Here is a 19,546-nt window from a genome sequence, read left to right as displayed (position 1 = left end):
ACTAGTACATCTAGAACCAGCCCTCTAATAACCCACTAGTACATCAACTAGAACCAGCTGACCAGCCCTCTAATAACCCACTAGTACATCAACTAGAACCAGCTGACCAGCCCTCTAATAACCCACTAGTACATCAACTAGAACCAGCTGACCAGCCCTCTAATAACCCACTAGTACATCAACTAGAACCAGCTGACCAGCCCTCTAATAACCCACTAGTACATCAACTAGAACCAGCCCTCTAATAACCCACTAGTACATCAACTAGAACCAGCCCCCTAATAACCCACTAGTACATCAACTGGAACCAGCTGACCAGCCCTCTAATAACCCACTAGTACATCAACTAGATCCAGCTCTCTAATAACCCACTAGTACATCAACTAGAACCAGCTCTCTAATAACCCACTAGTACATAAATTAGAACCAGCCCTCTAATAACCCACTAGTACATCAATTAGACCCAGCCCTCTAATAACCCACTAGTACATAAACTAGAACCAGCCCTCTAATAACCCACTAGTACATCAACTAGAACCAGCCCTCTAATAACCCACTAGCACATCAACTAGAACCAGCTGACCAGCCCTCTAATAACCCACCAGTACATCAACTAGAACCAGCTGACCAGCCCTCCAATAACCCACTACTACATCAACAAGAACCAGCTGACCAGCCCTCTAATAACCCACTAGTACATCAACTAGAACCAGCCCTCTAATGACCCACTAGTACATCAACTAAAACCAGCTCTCTAATAACCCAGTAGTACATCAACTAGAACCAGCTGACCAGCCCTCTAATAACCCACTAGTACATCTAGAACCAGCCCTCTAATAACCCACTAGTACATCAACTAGAACCAGCTGACCAGCCCTCTAATAACCCACTAGTACATCAACTAGAACCAGCTGACCAGCCCTCTAATAACCCACTAGTACATCAACTAGAACCAGCTGACCAGCCCTCTAATAACCCACTAGTACATCAACTAGAACCAGCTGACCAGCCCTCTAATAACCCACTAGTACATCAACTAGAACCAGCCCTCTAATAACCCACTAGTACATCAACTAGAACCAGCCCCCTAATAACCCACTAGTACATCAACTGGAACCAGCTGACCAGCCCTCTAATAACCCACTAGTACATCAACTAGATCCAGCTCTCTAATAACCCACTAGTACATCAACTAGAACCAGCTCTCTAATAACCCACTAGTACATAAATTAGAACCAGCCCTCTAATAACCCACTAGTACATCAATTAGACCCAGCCCTCTAATAACCCACTAGTACATAAACTAGAACCAGCCCTCTAATAACCCACTAGTACATCAACTAGAACCAGCCCTCTAATAACCCACTAGCACATCAACTAGAACCAGCTGACCAGCCCTCTAATAACCCACCAGTACATCAACTAGAACCAGCTGACCAGCCCTCCAATAACCCACTACTACATCAACAAGAACCAGCTGACCAGCCCTCTAATAACCCACTAGTACATCAACTAGAACCAGTCCTCTAATAACCCAGTTGTACATCAACTAGAACCAGCTGACCAGCCCTCTAATAACCCACCAGTACATCAACTAGAACCAGCTGACCAGCCCTCTAATAACCCACTAGTACATCAACTAGAACCAGTCCTCTAATAACCCACTAGTACATCAACTAGAACCAGCCCTCTAATAACCAACTATTACTTCAACTAGAACCAACTGACCAGCCCTCTAATAACCCACTAGTACATGAACTAGAACCAGCTCTCTAATAACCCACTAGTACATCAACTAGAACCAGCCCTCTAATAACCCACTAGTACATCAACTAGAACCAGCCCTCCAATAACCCACTAGTAAATCAACTAGAACCAGCCCTCTAATAACCCACTAGTACATCCACTAGAACCAGCTGACCAGCCCTCTAATAACCCACTAGGACATCAACTAGAACCAGCTCTCTAATAACCCACTAGTACATCAACTAGAACCAGCCCCCTAATAACCCACTAGTACATCAACTAGAACCAGCTGACCAGCCCTCTAATAACCCACTAGTTCATCAACTAGAACCTGCCCTCTAATAACCCACTAGTACATCAACTAGAACCAGCCCCCTAATAACCCACTAGTACATCAACTGGAACCAGCTGACAGCCCTCTAATAACCCACTAGTACATCAACTAGAACCAGCTCTCTAATAACCCACTAGTACATCAACTAGAACCAGCCCCCTAATAACCCACTAGTACATCAACTGGAACCAGCTGACCAGCCCTCTAATAACCCACTAGTACATCAACTAGAACCAGCCCTCTAATAACCCACTAGTACATCAACTAGAACCAGCTGACCAGCCCTCTAATAACCCACTAGTACATCAACTAGAACCAGCCCTCTAATAACCCACTAGTTCATCAACTAGAACCAGCCCTCTAATAACCCACTAGTACATCAACTAGGACCAGCTCTCTAATAACCCACTAGTACATCAACTAGGACCAGCTCTCTAATAACCCACTAGTACATCAACTAGAACCAGCCCTCTAATAACCCACTAGTACATCAACTAGAACCAGCCCTCTAATAACCCACCAGTACATCAACTAGAACCAGCTGACCAGCCCTCTAATAACCCACTAGTACATCAACTAGAACCATCTCTAATAACCCAGTAGTACATCAACTAGAACCAGCTGACCAGCCCTCTAATAACCCACTAGTACATCAACTAGAACCAGCTCTCTAATAACCCACTAGTACATCAACTAGAACCAGCCCTCTAATAACCCACCAGTACATCAACTAGAACCAGCTGACCAGCTCTCTAATAACCCACTAGTACATCAACTAGAACCAGCTGACCAGCCCTCTAATAACCCACTAGTACATCAACTAGATCCAGCCCTTTAATAACCCACTAATACATCAACTAGAATGAGCCCTCTAATAACCCACTAGTACATCAATTAGAACCAGCCCTCTAATAACCCACTAGTACATCAACTAGCTTTCTTAAAATTAATACGCAGAAATATATAATTTTTTTAACCTGCATATTTAGTTAATATTGCCTGCTAACATGAATTTATTTTAACGAGGGAAATTGTGTCCCTTCTCTTGCGTTCAGTGTCAGCAGAGTCAGGGTATATGCAGCAGTTTGGGCCGCCTGGCTCGTTGCGTTCAGTGTCAGCAGAGTCAGGGTATATGCAGCAGTTTGGGCCGCCTGGCTCGTTGCGTTCAGTGTCAGCAGAGTCAGGGTATATGCAGCAGTTTGGGCCGCCTGGCTCGTTGCGTTCAGTGTCAGCAGAGTCCGGGTATATGCAACAATGTAACATATGTAGACAGGATGCCACCGGTTCCATTAAACACGGAACGGTTCCGTATTTCACTGAAAGAATAAACGTTTTGTTTTCGAAATGATCATTTCTGGATTTGATGTTGATGTTTGATGTTAATGACCAAAGGCTTGTATTTCTGTGTGTTTATTATATTATAATGTCTTGATTCAGTTCAGGAAGTAAGCTCCTAATGTCCAGATGCATCATCCCAAGCCCTTTACGATGCATCATCCCAAGCCCTCTACGTTCAATAGGTGGTTTCAGGCCCTGTCTGATGGTTGGTATTGATCTGTCCCAATAGGTGGTTTCAGGCCCTGTCTGATGGTTGGTATTGATCTGTCCCAATAGGTGGTTTCAGGCCCTGTCTGATGGTTGGTATTGATCTGTCCCAATAGGTGGTTTCAGGCCCTGTCTGATGGTTGGTATTGATCTGTCCCAATAGGTGGTTTCAGGCCCTGTCTGATGGTTGGTATTGATCTGTCCCAATAGGTGGTTTCAGGCCCTGTCTGGTGGTTGGTGTTGATCTGTCCCAATAGGTGGTTTCAGGCCCTGTCTGATGGTTGGTATTGATCTGTCCCAATAGGTGGTTTCAGGCCCTGTCTGATGGTTGGTATTGATCTGTCCCAATAGGTGGTTTCAGGCCCTGTCTGATGGTTGGTATTGATCTGTCCCAATAGGTGGTTTCAGGCCCTGTCTGATGGTTGGTATTGATCTGTCCCAATAGGTGGTTTCAGGCCCTGTCTGATGGTTGGTATTGATCTGTCCCAATAGGTGGTTTCAGGCCCTGTCTGATGGTTGGTATTGATCTGTCCCAATAGGTGTTTACTGTCTGATGGTTGGTATTGATCTGTCCCAATAGGTGGTTACTGTCTGATGGTTGGTATTGATCTGTCCCAATAGGTGGTTTCAGGCCCTGTCTGATGGTTGGTATTGATCTGTCCCAATAGGTGGTTTCAGGCCCTGTCTGATGGTTGGTATTGATCTGTCCCAATAGGTGGTTTCAGGCCCTGTCTGATGGTTGGTATTGATCTGTCCCAATAGGTGGTTACTGTCTGATGGTTGGTATTGATCTGTCCCAATAGGTGGTTTCAGGCCCTGTCTGATGGTTGGTATTGATCTGTCCCAATAGGTGGTTTCAGGCCCTGTCTGATGGTTGGTATTGATCTGTCCCAATAGGTGGTTTCAGGCCCTGTCTGATGGTTGGTGTTGATCTGTCCCAATAGGTGGTTTCAGGCCCTGTCTGATGGTTGGTATTGATCTGTCCCAATAGGTGGTTACTGTCTGATGGTTGGTGTTGATATGTCCCAATAGGTGGTTTCAGGCCCTGTCTGATGGTTGGTATTGATCTGTCCCAATAGGTGGTTTCAGGCCCTGTCTGATGGTTGGTATTGATATAGTTGGTGTTGATCTGTCCCAATAGGTGGTTTCAGGCCCTGTCTGATGGTTGGTATTGATCTGTCCCAATAGGTGGTTTCAGGCCCTGTCTGATGGTTGGTATTGATCTGTCCCAATAGGTGGTTTCAGGTCCTGTCTGATGGTTGGTATTGATCTGTCCCAATAGGTGGTTTCAGGCCCTGTCTGATGGTTGGTATTGATCTGTCCCGATAGGTGGTTTCAGGCCCTGTCTGATGGTTGGTATTGATCTGTCCCAATAGGTGGTTTCAGGCCCTGTCTGATGGTTGGTATTGATCTGTCCCAATAGGTGGTTTCAGGCCCTGTCTGATGGTTGGTATTGATCTGTCCCAATAGGTGGTTTCAGGCCCTGTCTGATGGTTGGTATTGATCTGTCCCAATAGGTGGTTTCAGGCCCTGTCTGATGGTTGGTATTGATCTGTCCCAATAGGTGGTTTCAGGCCCTGTCTGATGGTTGGTATTGATCTGTCCCAATAGGTGGTTACTGTCTGATGGTTGGTATTGATCTGTCCCAATAGGTGGTTTCAGGCCCTGTCTGATGGTTGGTATTGATCTGTCCCAATAGGTGGTTTCAGGCCCTCTCTGATGGTTGGTGTTGATCTGTCCCAATAGGTGGTTTCAGGCCCTGTCTGATGGTTGGTATTGATCTGTCCCAATAGGTGGTTACTGTCTGATGGTTGGTATTGATCTGTCCCAATAGGTGGTTTCAGGCCCTGTCTGATGGTTGGTATTGATCTGTCCCAATAGGTGGTTTCAGGTCCTGTCTGATGGTTGGTATTGATCTGTCCCAATAGGTGGTTTCAGGCCCTCTCTGATGGTTGGTATTGATCCGTCCCAATAGGTGGTTTCAGGCCCTGTCTGATGGTTGGTATTGATCTGTCCCAATAGGTGGTTACTGTCTGATGGTTGGTATTGATCTGTCCCAATGGGTGGTTTCAGGCCCTGTCTGATGGTTGGTATTGATCTGTCCCAATAGGTGGTTTCAGGCCCTGTCTGATGGTTGGTATTGATCTGTCCCAATAGGTGGTTTCAGGCCCTGTCTGATGGTTGGTATTGATCTGTCCCAATAGGTGGTTTCAGGCCCTGTCTGGTGGTTGGTATTGATCTGTCCCAATAGGTGGTTTCAGGCCCTGTCTGGTGGTTGGTATTGATCTGTCCCAATAGGTGGTTTCAGGCCCTGTCTGATGGTTGGTGTTGATCTGTCCCAATAGGTGGTTTCAGGCCCTGTCTGATGGTTGGTATTGATCTGTCCCAATAGGTGGTTTCAGGCCCTGTCTGATGGTTGGTATTGATCTGTCCCAATAGGTGGTTTCAGGCCCTGTCTGATGGTTGGTATTGATCTGTCCCAATAGGTGGTTTCAGGCCCTGTCTGATGGTTGGTGTTGATCTGTCCCAATAGGTGGTTTCAGGCCCTGTCTGATGGTTGGTGATGGTTGGTATTGATCTGTCCCAATAGGTGGTTTCAGGCCCTGTCTGATGGTTGGTATTGATCTGTCCCAATAGGTGGTTTCAGGCCCTGTCTGATGGTTGGTATTGATCTGTCCCAATAGGTGGTTTCAGGCCCTCTCTGATGGTTGGTATTGATCTGTCCCAATAGGTGGTTTCAGGCCCTCTCTGATGGTTGGTATTGATATAGTTGGTTTGACTATCAGATTGCGTAGATCTAGATCATAGATATATAGATGCATAGATCTGCCCCATTCAGTCTATCCGTATTAGTAATAGAGGCAGCAGCCAATGTCAATATGAGGAACTCTCAAATCAAAGTGTGTGTGTGTGTGTGTGTGTGTGTGTGTGTAGACCCCAGCTAATCCCGGTGATCTTGGACATCAGTGGCTTCGCAGCCATCCAGGAGTCTCCTCGGAGAGTCACCGCGGCAACGTCGTGTCACGTTCTGAAGCGCCCCCCGGCCGAGGGGGGATACATTAGTGTGACGGACCAGACAGGAAACCGCGTCTACCTCCGACAGACAGACGACCTGAGGGGAAAGGTAAACTTTTAGCCAATCACTGAGCTTTACCTGATCCACCAATCACCTCTCTCTCTGTCTCCCTTATTTACTGTCTTATAGGACCCCAGTCACCTCTCTCTGTCTCCCTTATTTACTGTCTTATAGGACCCCAGTCACCTCTCTCTGTCTCCCTTATTTACTGTCTTATAGGACCCCAGTCACCTCTCTCTGTCTCCCTTATTTACTGTCTTATAGGACCCCAGTCACCTCTCTCTGTCTCCCTTATTTACTGTCTTATAGGACCCCAGTCACCTCTCTCTGTCTCCCTTATTTACTGTCTTATAGGACCCCAGTCACCTCTGTCTCCCTTATTTACTGTCTTATAGGACCCCAGTCACCTCTCTCCCTTATTTCTGTCTCTCTCTGTCTCCCTTATTTACTGTCTTATAGGACCCCAGTCACCTCTCTCTCTGTCTCCCTTATTTACTGTGTCTTATAGGACCCCAGTCACCTCTCTCTTTGTCTCCCTTATTTACTGTCTTATAGGACCCCAGTCACCTCTCTCTCTGTCTCCCTTATTTACTGTCTTATAGGACCCCAGTCACCTCTCTCTCTGTCTCCCTTATTTACTGTCTTATAGGACCCCAGTCACCTCTCTCTGTCTCCCTTATTTACTGTGTCTTATAGGACCCCAGTCACCTCTCTCTCTGTCTCCCTTATTTACTGTCTTATAGGACCCCAGTCACCTCTCTCTGTCTCCCTTATTTACTGTCTTATAGGACCCCAGTCACCTCTCTCTGTCTCCCTTATTTACTGTCTTATAGGACCCCAGTCACCTCTCTCTTTGTCTCCCTTATTTACTGTCTTATAGGACCCCAGTCACCTCTCTCTCTGTCTCTCTTATTTACTGTCTTATAGGACCCCAGTCACCTCTCTCTCTGTCTCCCTTATTTACTGTCTTATAGGACCCCAGTCACCTCTCTCTGTCTCCCTTATTTACTGTCTTATAGGACCCCAGTCACCTCTCTCTCTGTCTCCCTTATTTACTGTCTTATAGGACCCCAGTCACCTCTCTCTGTCTCCCTTATTTACTGTCTTATAGGACCCCAGTCACCCCTCTCTCTGTCTCCCTTATTTACTGTCTTATAGGACCCCAGTCACCTCTCTCTCTGTCTCCCTTATTTACTGTGTCTTATAGGACCCCAGTCACCTCTCTCTCTGTCTCCCTTATTTACTGTCTTATAGGACCCCAGTCACCTCTCTCTGTCTCCCTTATTTACTGTCTTATAGGACCCCAGTCACCTCTCTCTCTGTCTCCCTTATTTACTGTCTTATATGACCCCAGTCACCTCTCTCTGTCTCCCTTATTTACTGTCTTATAGGACCCCAGTCACCTCTCTCTGTCTCCCTTATTTACTGTCTTATAGGACCCCAGTCACCTCTCTCTGTCTCCCTTATTTACTGTCTTATAGGACCCCAGTCACCTCTCTCTCTGTCTCCCTTATTTACTGTCTTATAGGACCCCAGTCACCTCTCTCTGTCTCCCTTATTTACTGTCTTATAGGACCCCAGTCACCTCTCTCTGTCTCCCTTATTTACTGTCTTATAGGACCCCAGTCACTTCTCTCTCTGTCTCCCTTATTTACTGTCTTATAGGACCCCAGTCACCTCTCTCTGTCTCCCTTATTTACTGTCTTATAGGACCCCAGTCACCTCTCTCTCTGTCTCCCTTATTTACTGTGTCTTATAGGACCCCAGTCACCTCTCTCTCTGTCTCCCTTATTTACTGTCTTATAGGACCCCAGTCACCTCTCTCTCTGTCTCCCTTATTTACTGTCTTATAGGACCCCAGTCACCTCTCTCTGTCTCCCTTATTTACTGTCTTATAGGACCCCAGTCACCTCTCTCTCTGTCTCCCTTATTTACTGTCTTATAGGACCCCAGTCACCTCTCTCTCTGTCTCCCTTATTTACTGTCTTATAGGACCCCAGTCACTCTCTCTCTGTCTCCCTTATTTACTGTCTTATAGGACCCCAGTCACCTCTCTCTCTGTCTCCCTTATTTACTGTCTTATAGGACCCCAGTCACCTCTCTCTCTGTCTCCCTTATTTACTGTCTTATTGGACCCCAGTCACTCTCTCTCTGTCTCCCTTATTTACTGTCTTATAGGACCCCAGTCACCTCTCTCTGTCTCCCTTATTTACTGTCTTATAGGACCCCAGTCACCTCTCTCTGTCTCCCTTATTTACTGTCTTATAGGACCCCAGTCACCTCTCTCTGTCTCCCTTATTTACTGTCTTATAGGACCCCAGTCACCTCTCTCTCTGTCTCCCTTATTTACTGTCTTATAGGACCCCAGTCACCTCTCTCTGTCTCCCTTATTTACTGTCTTATAGGACCCCAGTCACCTCTCTCTCTGTCTCCCTTATTTACTGTCTTATAGGACCCCAGTCACTTCTCTCTCTGTCTCCCTTATTTACTGTCTTATAGGACCCCAGTCACCTCTCTCTCTGTCTCCCTTATTTACTGTCTTATAGGACCCCGGTCACCTCTCTCTCTGTCTCCCTTATTTACTGTCTTATAGGACCCCAGTCACCTCTCTCTGTCTCCCTTATTTACTGTCTTATAGGACCCCAGTCACCTCTCTCTCTGTCTCCCTTATTTACTGTCTTATAGGACCCCAGTCACCTCTCTCTCTGTCTCCCTTATTTACTGTCTTATAGGACCCCAGTCACCTCTCTCTGTCTCCCTTATTTACTGTCTTATAGGACCCCAGTCACCTCTCTCTGTCTCCCTTATTTACTGTCTTATAGGACCCCAGTCACCTCTCTCTCTGTCTCCCTTATTTACTGTCTTATAGGACCCCGGTCACCTCTCTCTCTGTCTCCCTTATTTACTGTCTTATAGGACCCCGGTCACCTCTCTCTGTCTCCCTTATTTACTGTCTTATAGGACCCCAGTCACCTCTCTCTGTCTCCCTTATTTACTGTCTTATAGGACCCCGGTCACCTCTCTCTCTGTCTCCCTTATTTACTGTCTTATAGGACCCCAGTCACCTCTCTCTCTGTCTCCCTTATTTACTGTGTCTTATAGGACCCCAGTCACCTCTCTCTTTGTCTCCCTTATTTACTGTCTTATAGGACCCCAGTCACCTCTCTCTCTGTCTCCCTTATTTACTGTCTTATAGGACCCCAGTCACCTCTCTCTCTGTCTCCCTTATTTACTGTCTTATAGGACCCCAGTCACCTCTCTCTGTCTCCCTTATTTACTGTCTCTTATAGGACCCCAGTCACTCTCTCTCTGTCTCCCTTATTTACTGTCTTATAGGACCCCAGTCACCTCTCTCTGTCTCCCTTATTTACTGTCTTATAGGACCCCAGTCACCTCTCTCTGTCTCCCTTATTTACTGTCTTATAGGACCCCAGTCACCTCTCTCTTTGTCTCCCTTATTTACTGTCTTATAGGACCCCAGTCACCTCTCTCTCTGTCTCTCTTATTTACTGTCTTATAGGACCCCAGTCACCTCTCTCTCTGTCTCCCTTATTTACTGTCTTATAGGACCCCAGTCACCTCTCTCTGTCTCCCTTATTTACTGTCTTATAGGACCCCAGTCACCTCTCTCTCTGTCTCCCTTATTTACTGTCTTATAGGACCCCAGTCACCTCTCTCTGTCTCCCTTATTTACTGTCTTATAGGACCCCAGTCACCCCTCTCTCTGTCTCCCTTATTTACTGTCTTATAGGACCCCAGTCACCTCTCTCTCTGTCTCCCTTATTTACTGTGTCTTATAGGACCCCAGTCACCTCTCTCTCTGTCTCCCTTATTTACTGTCTTATAGGACCCCAGTCACCTCTCTCTGTCTCCCTTATTTACTGTCTTATAGGACCCCAGTCACTCTCTCTGTCTCCCTTATTTACTGTCTTATATGACCCCAGTCACCTCTCTCTGTCTCCCTTATTTACTGTCTTATAGGACCCCAGTCACTCTCTCTGTCTCCCTTATTTACTGTCTTATAGGACCCCAGTCACCTCTCTCTGTCTCCCTTATTTACTGTCTTATAGGACCCCAGTCACCTCTCTCTCTGTCTCCCTTATTTACTGTCTTATAGGACCCCAGTCACCTCTCTCTGTCTCCCTTATTTACTGTCTTATAGGACCCCAGTCACCTCTCTCTGTCTCCCTTATTTACTGTCTTATAGGACCCCAGTCACTTCTCTCTCTGTCTCCCTTATTTACTGTCTTATAGGACCCCAGTCACCTCTCTGTCTCCCTTATTTACTGTCTTATAGGACCCCAGTCACCTCTCTCTGTCTCCCTTATTTACTGTGTCTTATAGGACCCCAGTCACCTCTCTCTCTGTCTCCCTTATTTACTGTCTTATAGGACCCCAGTCACCTCTCTCTCTGTCTCCCTTATTTACTGTCTTATAGGACCCCAGTCACCTCTCTCTGTCTCCCTTATTTACTGTCTTATAGGACCCCGGTCACCTCTCTCTCTGTCTCCCTTATTTACTGTCTTATAGGACCCCAGTCACCTCTCTCTGTCTCCCTTATTTACTGTCTTATAGGACCCCAGTCACCTCTCTCTCTGTCTCCCTTATTTACTGTCTTATAGGACCCCAGTCACTCTCTCTCTGTCTCCCTTATTTACTGTCTTATAGGACCCCAGTCACCTCTCTGTCTCCCTTATTTACTGTCTTATTGGACCCCAGTCACCTCTCTCTCTGTCTCCCTTATTTACTGTCTTATAGGACCCCAGTCACCTCTCTCTGTCTCCCTTATTTACTGTCTTATAGGACCCCAGTCACCTCTCTCTGTCTCCCTTATTTACTGTCTTATAGGACCCCAGTCACCTCTCTCTGTCTCCCTTATTTACTGTCTTATAGGACCCCAGTCACCTCTCTCTCTGTCTCCCTTATTTACTGTCTTATAGGACCCCAGTCACCTCTCTCTGTCTCCCTTATTTACTGTCTTATAGGACCCCAGTCACCTCTCTCTCTGTCTCCCTTATTTACTGTCTTATAGGACCCCAGTCACTTCTCTCTCTGTCTCCCTTATTTACTGTCTTATAGGACCCCAGTCACCTCTCTCTCTGTCTCCCTTATTTACTGTCTTATAGGACCCCGGTCACTCTCTCTCTGTCTCCCTTATTTACTGTCTTATAGGACCCCAGTCACCTCTCTCTGTCTCCCTTATTTACTGTCTTATAGGACCCCAGTCACCTCTCTCTCTGTCTCCCTTATTTACTGTCTTATAGGACCCCAGTCACCTCTCTCTCTGTCTCCCTTATTTACTGTCTTATAGGACCCCAGTCACTCTCTCTGTCTCCCTTATTTACTGTCTTATAGGACCCCAGTCACCTCTCTCTGTCTCCCTTATTTACTGTCTTATAGGACCCCAGTCACCTCTCTCTCTGTCTCCCTTATTTACTGTCTTATAGGACCCGGTCACCTCTCTCTCTGTCTCCCTTATTTACTGTCTTATAGGACCCCGGTCACCTCTCTCTGTCTCCCTTATTTACTGTCTTATAGGACCCCAGTCACCTCTCTCTGTCTCCCTTATTTACTGTCTTATAGGACCCCGGTCACCTCTCTCTCTGTCTCCCTTATTTACTGTCTTATAGGACCCCAGTCACCTCTCTGTCTCCCTTATTTACTGTCTTATAGGACCCCAGTCACCTCTCTCTGTCTCCCTTATTTACTGTGTCTTATAGGACCCCAGTCACCTCTCTCTGTCTCCCTTATTTACTGTCTTATAGGACCCCAGTCACCTCTCTCTCTGTCTCCCTTATTTACTGTCTTATAGGACCCCAGTCACCTCTCTCTGTCTCCCTTATTTACTGTCTTATAGGACCCCGGTCACTCTCTCTCTGTCTCCCTTATTTACTGTCTTATAGGACCCCGGTCACCTCTCTCTGTCTCCCTTATTTACTGTGTCTTATAGGACCCCAGTCACTCTCTCTGTCTCCCTTATTTACTGTCTTATAGGACCCCAGTCACCTCTCTCTCTGTCTCCCTTATTTACTGTCTTATAGGACCCCAGTCACCTCTCTCTGTCTCCCTTATTTACTGTCTTATAGGACCCCGGTCACCTCTCTCTCTGTCTCCCTTATTTACTGTCTTATAGGACCCCGGTCACCTCTCTCTCTGTCTCCCTTATTTACTGTCTTATAGGACCCCAGTCACCTCTCTCTGTCTCCCTTATTTACTGTCTTATAGGACCCCAGTCACCTCTCTCTCTGTCTCCCTTATTTACTGTCTTATAGGACCCCGGTCACCTCTCTCTCTGTCTCCCTTATTTACTGTCTTATAGGACCCCATTCACCTCTCTCTCTGTCTCCCTTATTTACTGTCTTATAGGACCCCAGTCACCTCTCTCTGTCTCCCTTATTTACTGTGTCTTATAGGACCCCAGTCACCTCTCTCTCTGTCTCCCTTATTTACTGTCTTATAGGACCCCAGTCACCTCTCTCTGTCTCCCTTATTTACTGTCTTATAGGACCCCAGTCACCTCTCTCTCTGTCTCCCTTATTTACTGTCTTATAGGACCCCAGTCACCTCTCTCTCTGTCTCCCTTATTTACTGTCTTATAGGACCCCGGTCACCTCTCTCTGTCTCCCTTATTTACTGTCTTATAGGACCCCGGTCACCTCTCTCTCTGTCTCCCTTATTTACTGTCTTATAGGATCCCGGTCACCTCTCTCTCTGTCTCCCTTATTTACTGTCTTATAGGACCCCAGTCACCTCTCTCTCTGTCTCCCTTATTTACTGTCTTATAGGACCCCAGTCACCTCTCTCTCTGTCTCCCTTATTTACTGTCTTATAGGACCCCAGTCACCTCTCTCTCTGTCTCCCTTATTTACTGTCTTATAGGACCCCAGTCACCTCTCTCTGTCTCCCTTATTTACTGTCTTATAGGACCCCAGTCACCTCTCTCTCTGTCTCCCTTATTTACTGTCTTATAGGACCCCAGTCACCTCTCTCTCTGTCTCTCTTATTTACTGTGTCTTATAGGACCCCAGTCACCTCTCTCTGTCTCCCTTATTTACTGTGTCTTATAGGACCCCAGTCACCTCTCTCTCTGTCTCCCTTATTTACTGTCTTATAGGACCCCAGTCACCTCTCTCTCTGTCTCCCTTATTTACTGTCTTATAGGACCCCAGTCACCTCTCTCTCTGTCTCCCTTATTTACTGTCTTATAGGACCCCAGTCACTCTCTCTCTGTCTCCCTTATTTACTGTCTTATAGGACCCCAGTCACCTCTCTCTGTCTCCCTTATTTACTGTCTTATAGGACCCCAGTCACCTCTCTCTGTCTCCCTTATTTACTGTCTTATAGGACCCCAGTCACCTCTCTCTCTGTCTCCCTTATTTACTGTCTTATAGGACCCCGGTCACCTCTCTCTCTGTCTCCCTTATTTACTGTCTTATAGGACCCCGGTCACCTCTCTCTGTCTCCCTTATTTACTGTCTCATAGGACCCCAGTCACCTCTCTCTGTCTCCCTTATTTACTGTCTTATAGGACCCCGGTCACCTCTGTCTCCCTTATTTACTGTCTTATAGGACCCCGGTCACCTCTCTCTCTGTCTCCCTTATTTACTGTCTTATAGGACCCCAGTCACCTCTCTGTCTCCCTTATTTACTGTCTTATAGGACCCCAGTCACCTCTCTCTGTCTCCCTTATTTACTGTGTCTTATAGGACCCCAGTCACCTCTCTCTGTCTCCCTTATTTACTGTCTTATAGGACCCCAGTCACCTCTCTCTGTCTCCCTTATTTACTGTCTTATAGGACCCCAGTCACCTCTCTCTGTCTCCCTTATTTACTGTCTTATAGGACCCCGGTCACCTCTCTCTCTGTCTCCCTTATTTACTGTCTTATAGGACCCCGGTCACCTCTCTCTGTCTCCCTTATTTACTGTGTCTTATAGGACCCCAGTCACCTCTCTCTCTGTCTCCCTTATTTACTGTCTTATAGGACCCCAGTCACCTCTCTCTCTGTCTCCCTTATTTACTGTCTTATAGGACCCCAGTCACCTCTCTCTGTCTCCCTTATTTACTGTCTTATAGGACCCCGGTCACCTCTCTCTGTCTCCCTTATTTACTGTCTTATAGGACCCCGGTCACCTCTCTCTCTGTCTCCCTTATTTACTGTCTTATAGGACCCCAGTCACCTCTCTCTGTCTCCCTTATTTACTGTCTTATAGGACCCCGGTCACCTCTCTCTCTGTCTCCCTTATTTACTGTCTTATAGGACCCCAGTCACCTCTCTCTGTCTCCCTTATTTACTGTCTTATAGGACCCCAGTCACCTCTCTCTGTCTCCCTTATTTACTGTCTTATAGGACCCCAGTCACCTCTCTCTCTGTCTCCCTTATTTACTGTCTTATAGGACCCCAGTCACCTCTCTCTGTCTCCCTTATTTACTGTCTTATAGGACCCCGGTCACCTCTCTCTGTCTCCCTTATTTACTGTCTTATAGGACCCCGGTCACCTCTCTCTGTCTCCCTTATTTACTGTGTCTTATAGGACCCCAGTCACCTCTCTCTCTGTCTCCCTTATTTACTGTCTTATAGGATCCCAGTCACCTCTCTCTCTGTCTCCCTTATTTACTGTCTTATAGGACCCCAGTCACCTCTCTCTGTCTCCCTTATTTACTGTCTTATAGGACCCCAGTCACCTGTCTCTGTCTCCCTTATTTACTGTCTTATAGGACCCCGGTCACCTCTCTCTCTGTCTCCCTTATTTACTGTCTTATAGGACCCCGGTCACCTCTCTCTCTGTCTCCCTTATTTACTGTCTTATAGGACCCCAGTCACCTCTCTCTGTCTCCCTTATTTACTGTCTTATAGGACCCCAGTCACCTCTCTCTCTGTCTCCCTTATTTACTGTCTTATAGGACCCCAGTCACCTCTCTCTGTCTCCCTTATTTACTGTCTTATAGGACCCCGGTCACCTCTCTCTCTGTCTCCCTTATTTACTGTCTTATAGGACCCCATTCACCTCTCTCTCTGTCTCCCTTATTTACTGTCTTATAGGACCCCAGTCACCTCTCTCTGTCTCCCTTATTTACTGTGTCTTATAGGACCCCAGTCACCTCTCTCTGTCTCCCTTATTTACTGTCTTATAGGACCCCGGTCACCTCTCTCTGTCTCCCTTATTTACTGTCTTATAGGACCCCAGTCACCTCTCTCTCTGTCTCCCTTATTTACTGTCTTATAGGACCCCAGTCACCTCTCTGTCTCCCTTATTTACTGTCTTATAGGCTGTGGACCCCAGTGCTTTTCGTAGCTCCCATAATGCATTGGGTTTGCTGGCTGTTCCCATCGAGGTACTGAGAGAACAGGTGGCCGAGAAGGTGAGTACGCCCCCACACATACAGCTGACCTTGCGGGGGGACACAATTCATTTTCCGTAAACCTAACACGTACTCTTAACCTAACCTTAACCCAAAAACATAACCCTAGCTCCTAACCCTTAACCTAATCCTAAACTTTACCCAAAGACGTAACCCTAGCTCCTAACCCTAGCTCCTAACCCTAGCTCCTAACCCTAGCTCCCAACCCTAGCTCCTAACCCTAGCTCCTAACCCTAGCTCCTAACCCTAGCTCCTAACCCTAGCTCCTAACCCATAACCTAATCCTAACCTTAACCCAAAGACGTAACCCTAGCTCCTTACCCTAGCTCCTTACCCTAGCTCCTTACCCAAGCTCCTAACCCTAGCTCCTAACCCTAGCTCCTAACCCTAGCTCCTAACCCATAACCTAATCCTAACCTTAACCCAAAGACGTAACCCTAGCTCCTAACCCTAGCTCCTAACCCTAGCTCCTAACCCTAGCTCCCAACCCTAGCTCCTAACCCTAGCTCCTAACCCTAGCTCCTAACCCTAGCTCCTAACCCTAGCTCCTAACCCATAACCTAATCCTAACCTTAACCCAAAGACGTAACCCTAGCTCCTTACCCTAGCTCCTTACCCTAGCTCCTTACCCAAGCTCCTAACCCTAGCTCCTAACCCTAGCTCCTAACCCTAGCTCCTAACCCATAACCTAATCCTAACCTTAACCCAAAGACGTAACCCTAGCTCCTTACCCTAGCTCCTTACCCTAGCTCCTAACCCTAGCTCCTAACCCTAGCTCCTAACCCTAGCTCCTAACCCTAGCTCCTAACCCTAGCTCCTAACCCTTAACCTAATCCTAACCTTAACCCAAAGACGTAACCCTAGCTCCTAACCCTAGCTCCTAACCCTAGCTCCTAACCCTAGCTCCTTACCCTAGCTCCTAACCCTAGCTCCTAACCCTAGCTCCTAACCCTAGCTCCTAACCCTAGCTCCTAACCCTAGCTCCTAACCCTAGCTCCTAACCCTAGCTCCTAACCCTAGCTCCTAACCCTAGCTCCTAACCCTAGCTCCTAACCCTAGCTCCTAACCCTAGCTCCTAACCCTAGCTCCTAACCCTAGCTCCTAACCCTAGCTCCTAACCCTAGCTCCTAACCCTAGGTCCTAACCCTAGCTCCTAACCCTAGCTCCTAACCCTAGCTCCTAACCCTAGCTCCTAACCCTTAACCTAATTCTAACCTTAAAACCCCTTAAACCCCCTAGAAACAGCATTTGACCTTATGGGAACCAAAAAAATGTTCCCAGTTTGTCAAATTTTAGTTTGTTTACTATTCTACTTCTGGTCGTCAAGTATAGTTAAACCTTCACCTTAAACACGTCCACACACACCCTTCCAAAGTCTAGAGCTGACTGTTTCTGACTGTTTCTGACTGTTTCTGTCTGTTTCTGACTGAGCTGACTGTTTCTGACTGTTTCTGACTGTTTCTGACTGTTTCTGACTGTTTCTGACTGAGCTGACTGTTTCTGACTGAGCTGACTGTTGCTGACTGTTTCTGACTGAGCTGACTGTTTCTGACTGAGCTGACTGTTTCTGACTGAGCTGACTGTTTCTGACTGACTGTTTCTGACTGTTTCTGACTGAGCTGACTGTTTCTGACTGAGCTGACTGTTTCTGACTGTTTCTGACTGAGCTGACTGTTTCTGACTGAGCTGACTGTTTCTGACTGAGCTGACTGTTTCTGACTGAGCTGACTGTTTCTGTCTGTTTCTGACTGAGCTGACTGTTTCTGACTGAGCTGACTGTTTCTGACTGAGCTGACTGTTTCTGACTGAGCTGACTGTTTCTGACTGTTTCTGACTGAGCTGACTGTTTCTGACTGAGCTGACTGTTTCTGACTGAGCTGACTGTTTCTGACTGTTTCTGACTGAGCTGACTGTTTCTGACTGTTAAACACGTCCACACACACACCCTTCCAAAGTCTAGAGCTGACTGTTTCTGACTGAGCTGACTGTTTCTGACCGTTTCTGAAGGTTTCTGACTGAGCTGACTGTTTCTGACTGAGCTGACTGTTTCTGACTGAGCTGACTGTTTCTGACTGTTTCTGACTGAGCTGACTGTTTCTGACTGAGCTGACTGTTTCTGACTGTTTCTGACTGAGCTGACTGTTTCTGACTGAGCTGACTGTTTCTGACTGTTTCTGACTGAGCTGACTGTTGCTGACTGTTTCTGACTGAGCTGACTGTTTCTGACTGAGCTGACTGTTTCTGACTGAGCTGACTGTTTCTGACTGTTTCTGACTGAGCTGACTGTTGCTGACTGACTGAGCTGACTGTTTCTGTCTGTTTCTGACTGTTTCTGACTGAGCTGACTGTTTCTGACTGAGCTGACTGTTTCTGACTGAGCTGACTGTTTCTGACTGAGCTGACTGTTTCTGACTGAGCTGACTATTTCTGACTGAGCTGACTGTTTCTGACTGTTTCTGACTGAGCTGACTGTTGCTGACTGACTGAGCTGACTGTTTCTGTCTGTTTCTGACTGTTTCTGACTGAGCTGACTGTTTCAGACTGAGCTGACTGTTTCAGACTGAGCTGACTGTTTCAGACTGAGCTGACTGTTTCAGACTGAGCTGACTGTTTCTGACTGAGCTGACTGTTGCTGACTGACTGAGCTGACTGTTTCTGACTGACTGTTTCTGTCTGTTTCTGACTGTTTCTGACTGAGCTGACTGTTTGACTGAGCTGACTGTTGCTGACTGTTGCTGACTGACTGTTTGTCTGTTTCTGACTGTTTCTGACTGACTGAGCTGTCTGTTTCTGACTGACTTTCTGTCTGTTTCTGACTGACTGAGCTGTCTGTTTCTGACTGACTTTCTGTCTGTTTCTGACTGACTGAGCTGTCTGTTTCTGACTGACTGAGCTGTCTGTTTCTGACTGACTTTCTGTCTGTTTCTGATTTTCTGACTGTTTCTGCAGCGTCATCGCCAAGTGGTGGAGGAATCTCAGCGCCTAACAGAGCGACTCAACAGGTATGTGTGTGTGTGTGTGTGTGTGTGTGTGTGTACATGCAGTACCAAATCTAAAGTTACTCATTCAAGGGGTTTTCTTTATGTTGAATAATAGTGAAGACATCAAAACTATGAAATAACACATATGGAATCATGTAGTAACCAAGAAAAGTGTTAAACAAATCAAAATATATTTGAGATTCTTCAAAGTAGCCACCCTTGGCTTTGATGAGAGCTTTGCACAACCTTGGAATTCTCTCAACCAGCTTCATGAGGAATAATTTTCAAACAGTCTTGAAGGAGTTCCCACATATGCTGAGCACTTGTTGGCTGCTTTTCCTTCACTCTGCGGTCCAACTCATCCCAAACCATCTCAATTGGGTTGAGGTCGGGTGATTGTGGAGACCAGGTCATCTGATGCAGCACTCCATCACTCTCCTTCTTGGTCAAAAAGCCCTTACACAGCATGGAGGTGTGTTGGGTCATTGTCCTGTTGAAAAACA

General features: G+C 46.7%; 1 protein-coding gene across 1 annotated transcript in view; it reads left to right on the top strand.

Moving 5' to 3' along the window:
* The window catches only part of LOC135535925 (chromosome transmission fidelity protein 18 homolog), a 54,848-nt gene that overhangs the window by 12,928 nt on the left and 22,374 nt on the right, over positions 1 to 19,546 (top strand). Inside the window, exons 4-6 of the mRNA XM_064962328.1 lie at positions 6,560 to 6,749; positions 15,970 to 16,062; positions 19,012 to 19,064. Coding sequence (XP_064818400.1) covers positions 6,560 to 6,749; positions 15,970 to 16,062; positions 19,012 to 19,064 — 336 coding nt within the window. The remainder of the gene's footprint in view (positions 1 to 6,559; positions 6,750 to 15,969; positions 16,063 to 19,011; positions 19,065 to 19,546) is intronic.

The sequence above is a fragment of the Oncorhynchus masou genome, unplaced genomic scaffold (assembly GCF_036934945.1).
Source record: "Oncorhynchus masou masou isolate Uvic2021 unplaced genomic scaffold, UVic_Omas_1.1 unplaced_scaffold_532, whole genome shotgun sequence".
NCBI classification, from domain to species: Eukaryota; Metazoa; Chordata; class Actinopteri; order Salmoniformes; family Salmonidae; genus Oncorhynchus; species Oncorhynchus masou.
Note: the sequence above shows the minus strand (reverse complement) of the source record. Positions and strands in the feature narration are given on the sequence as shown.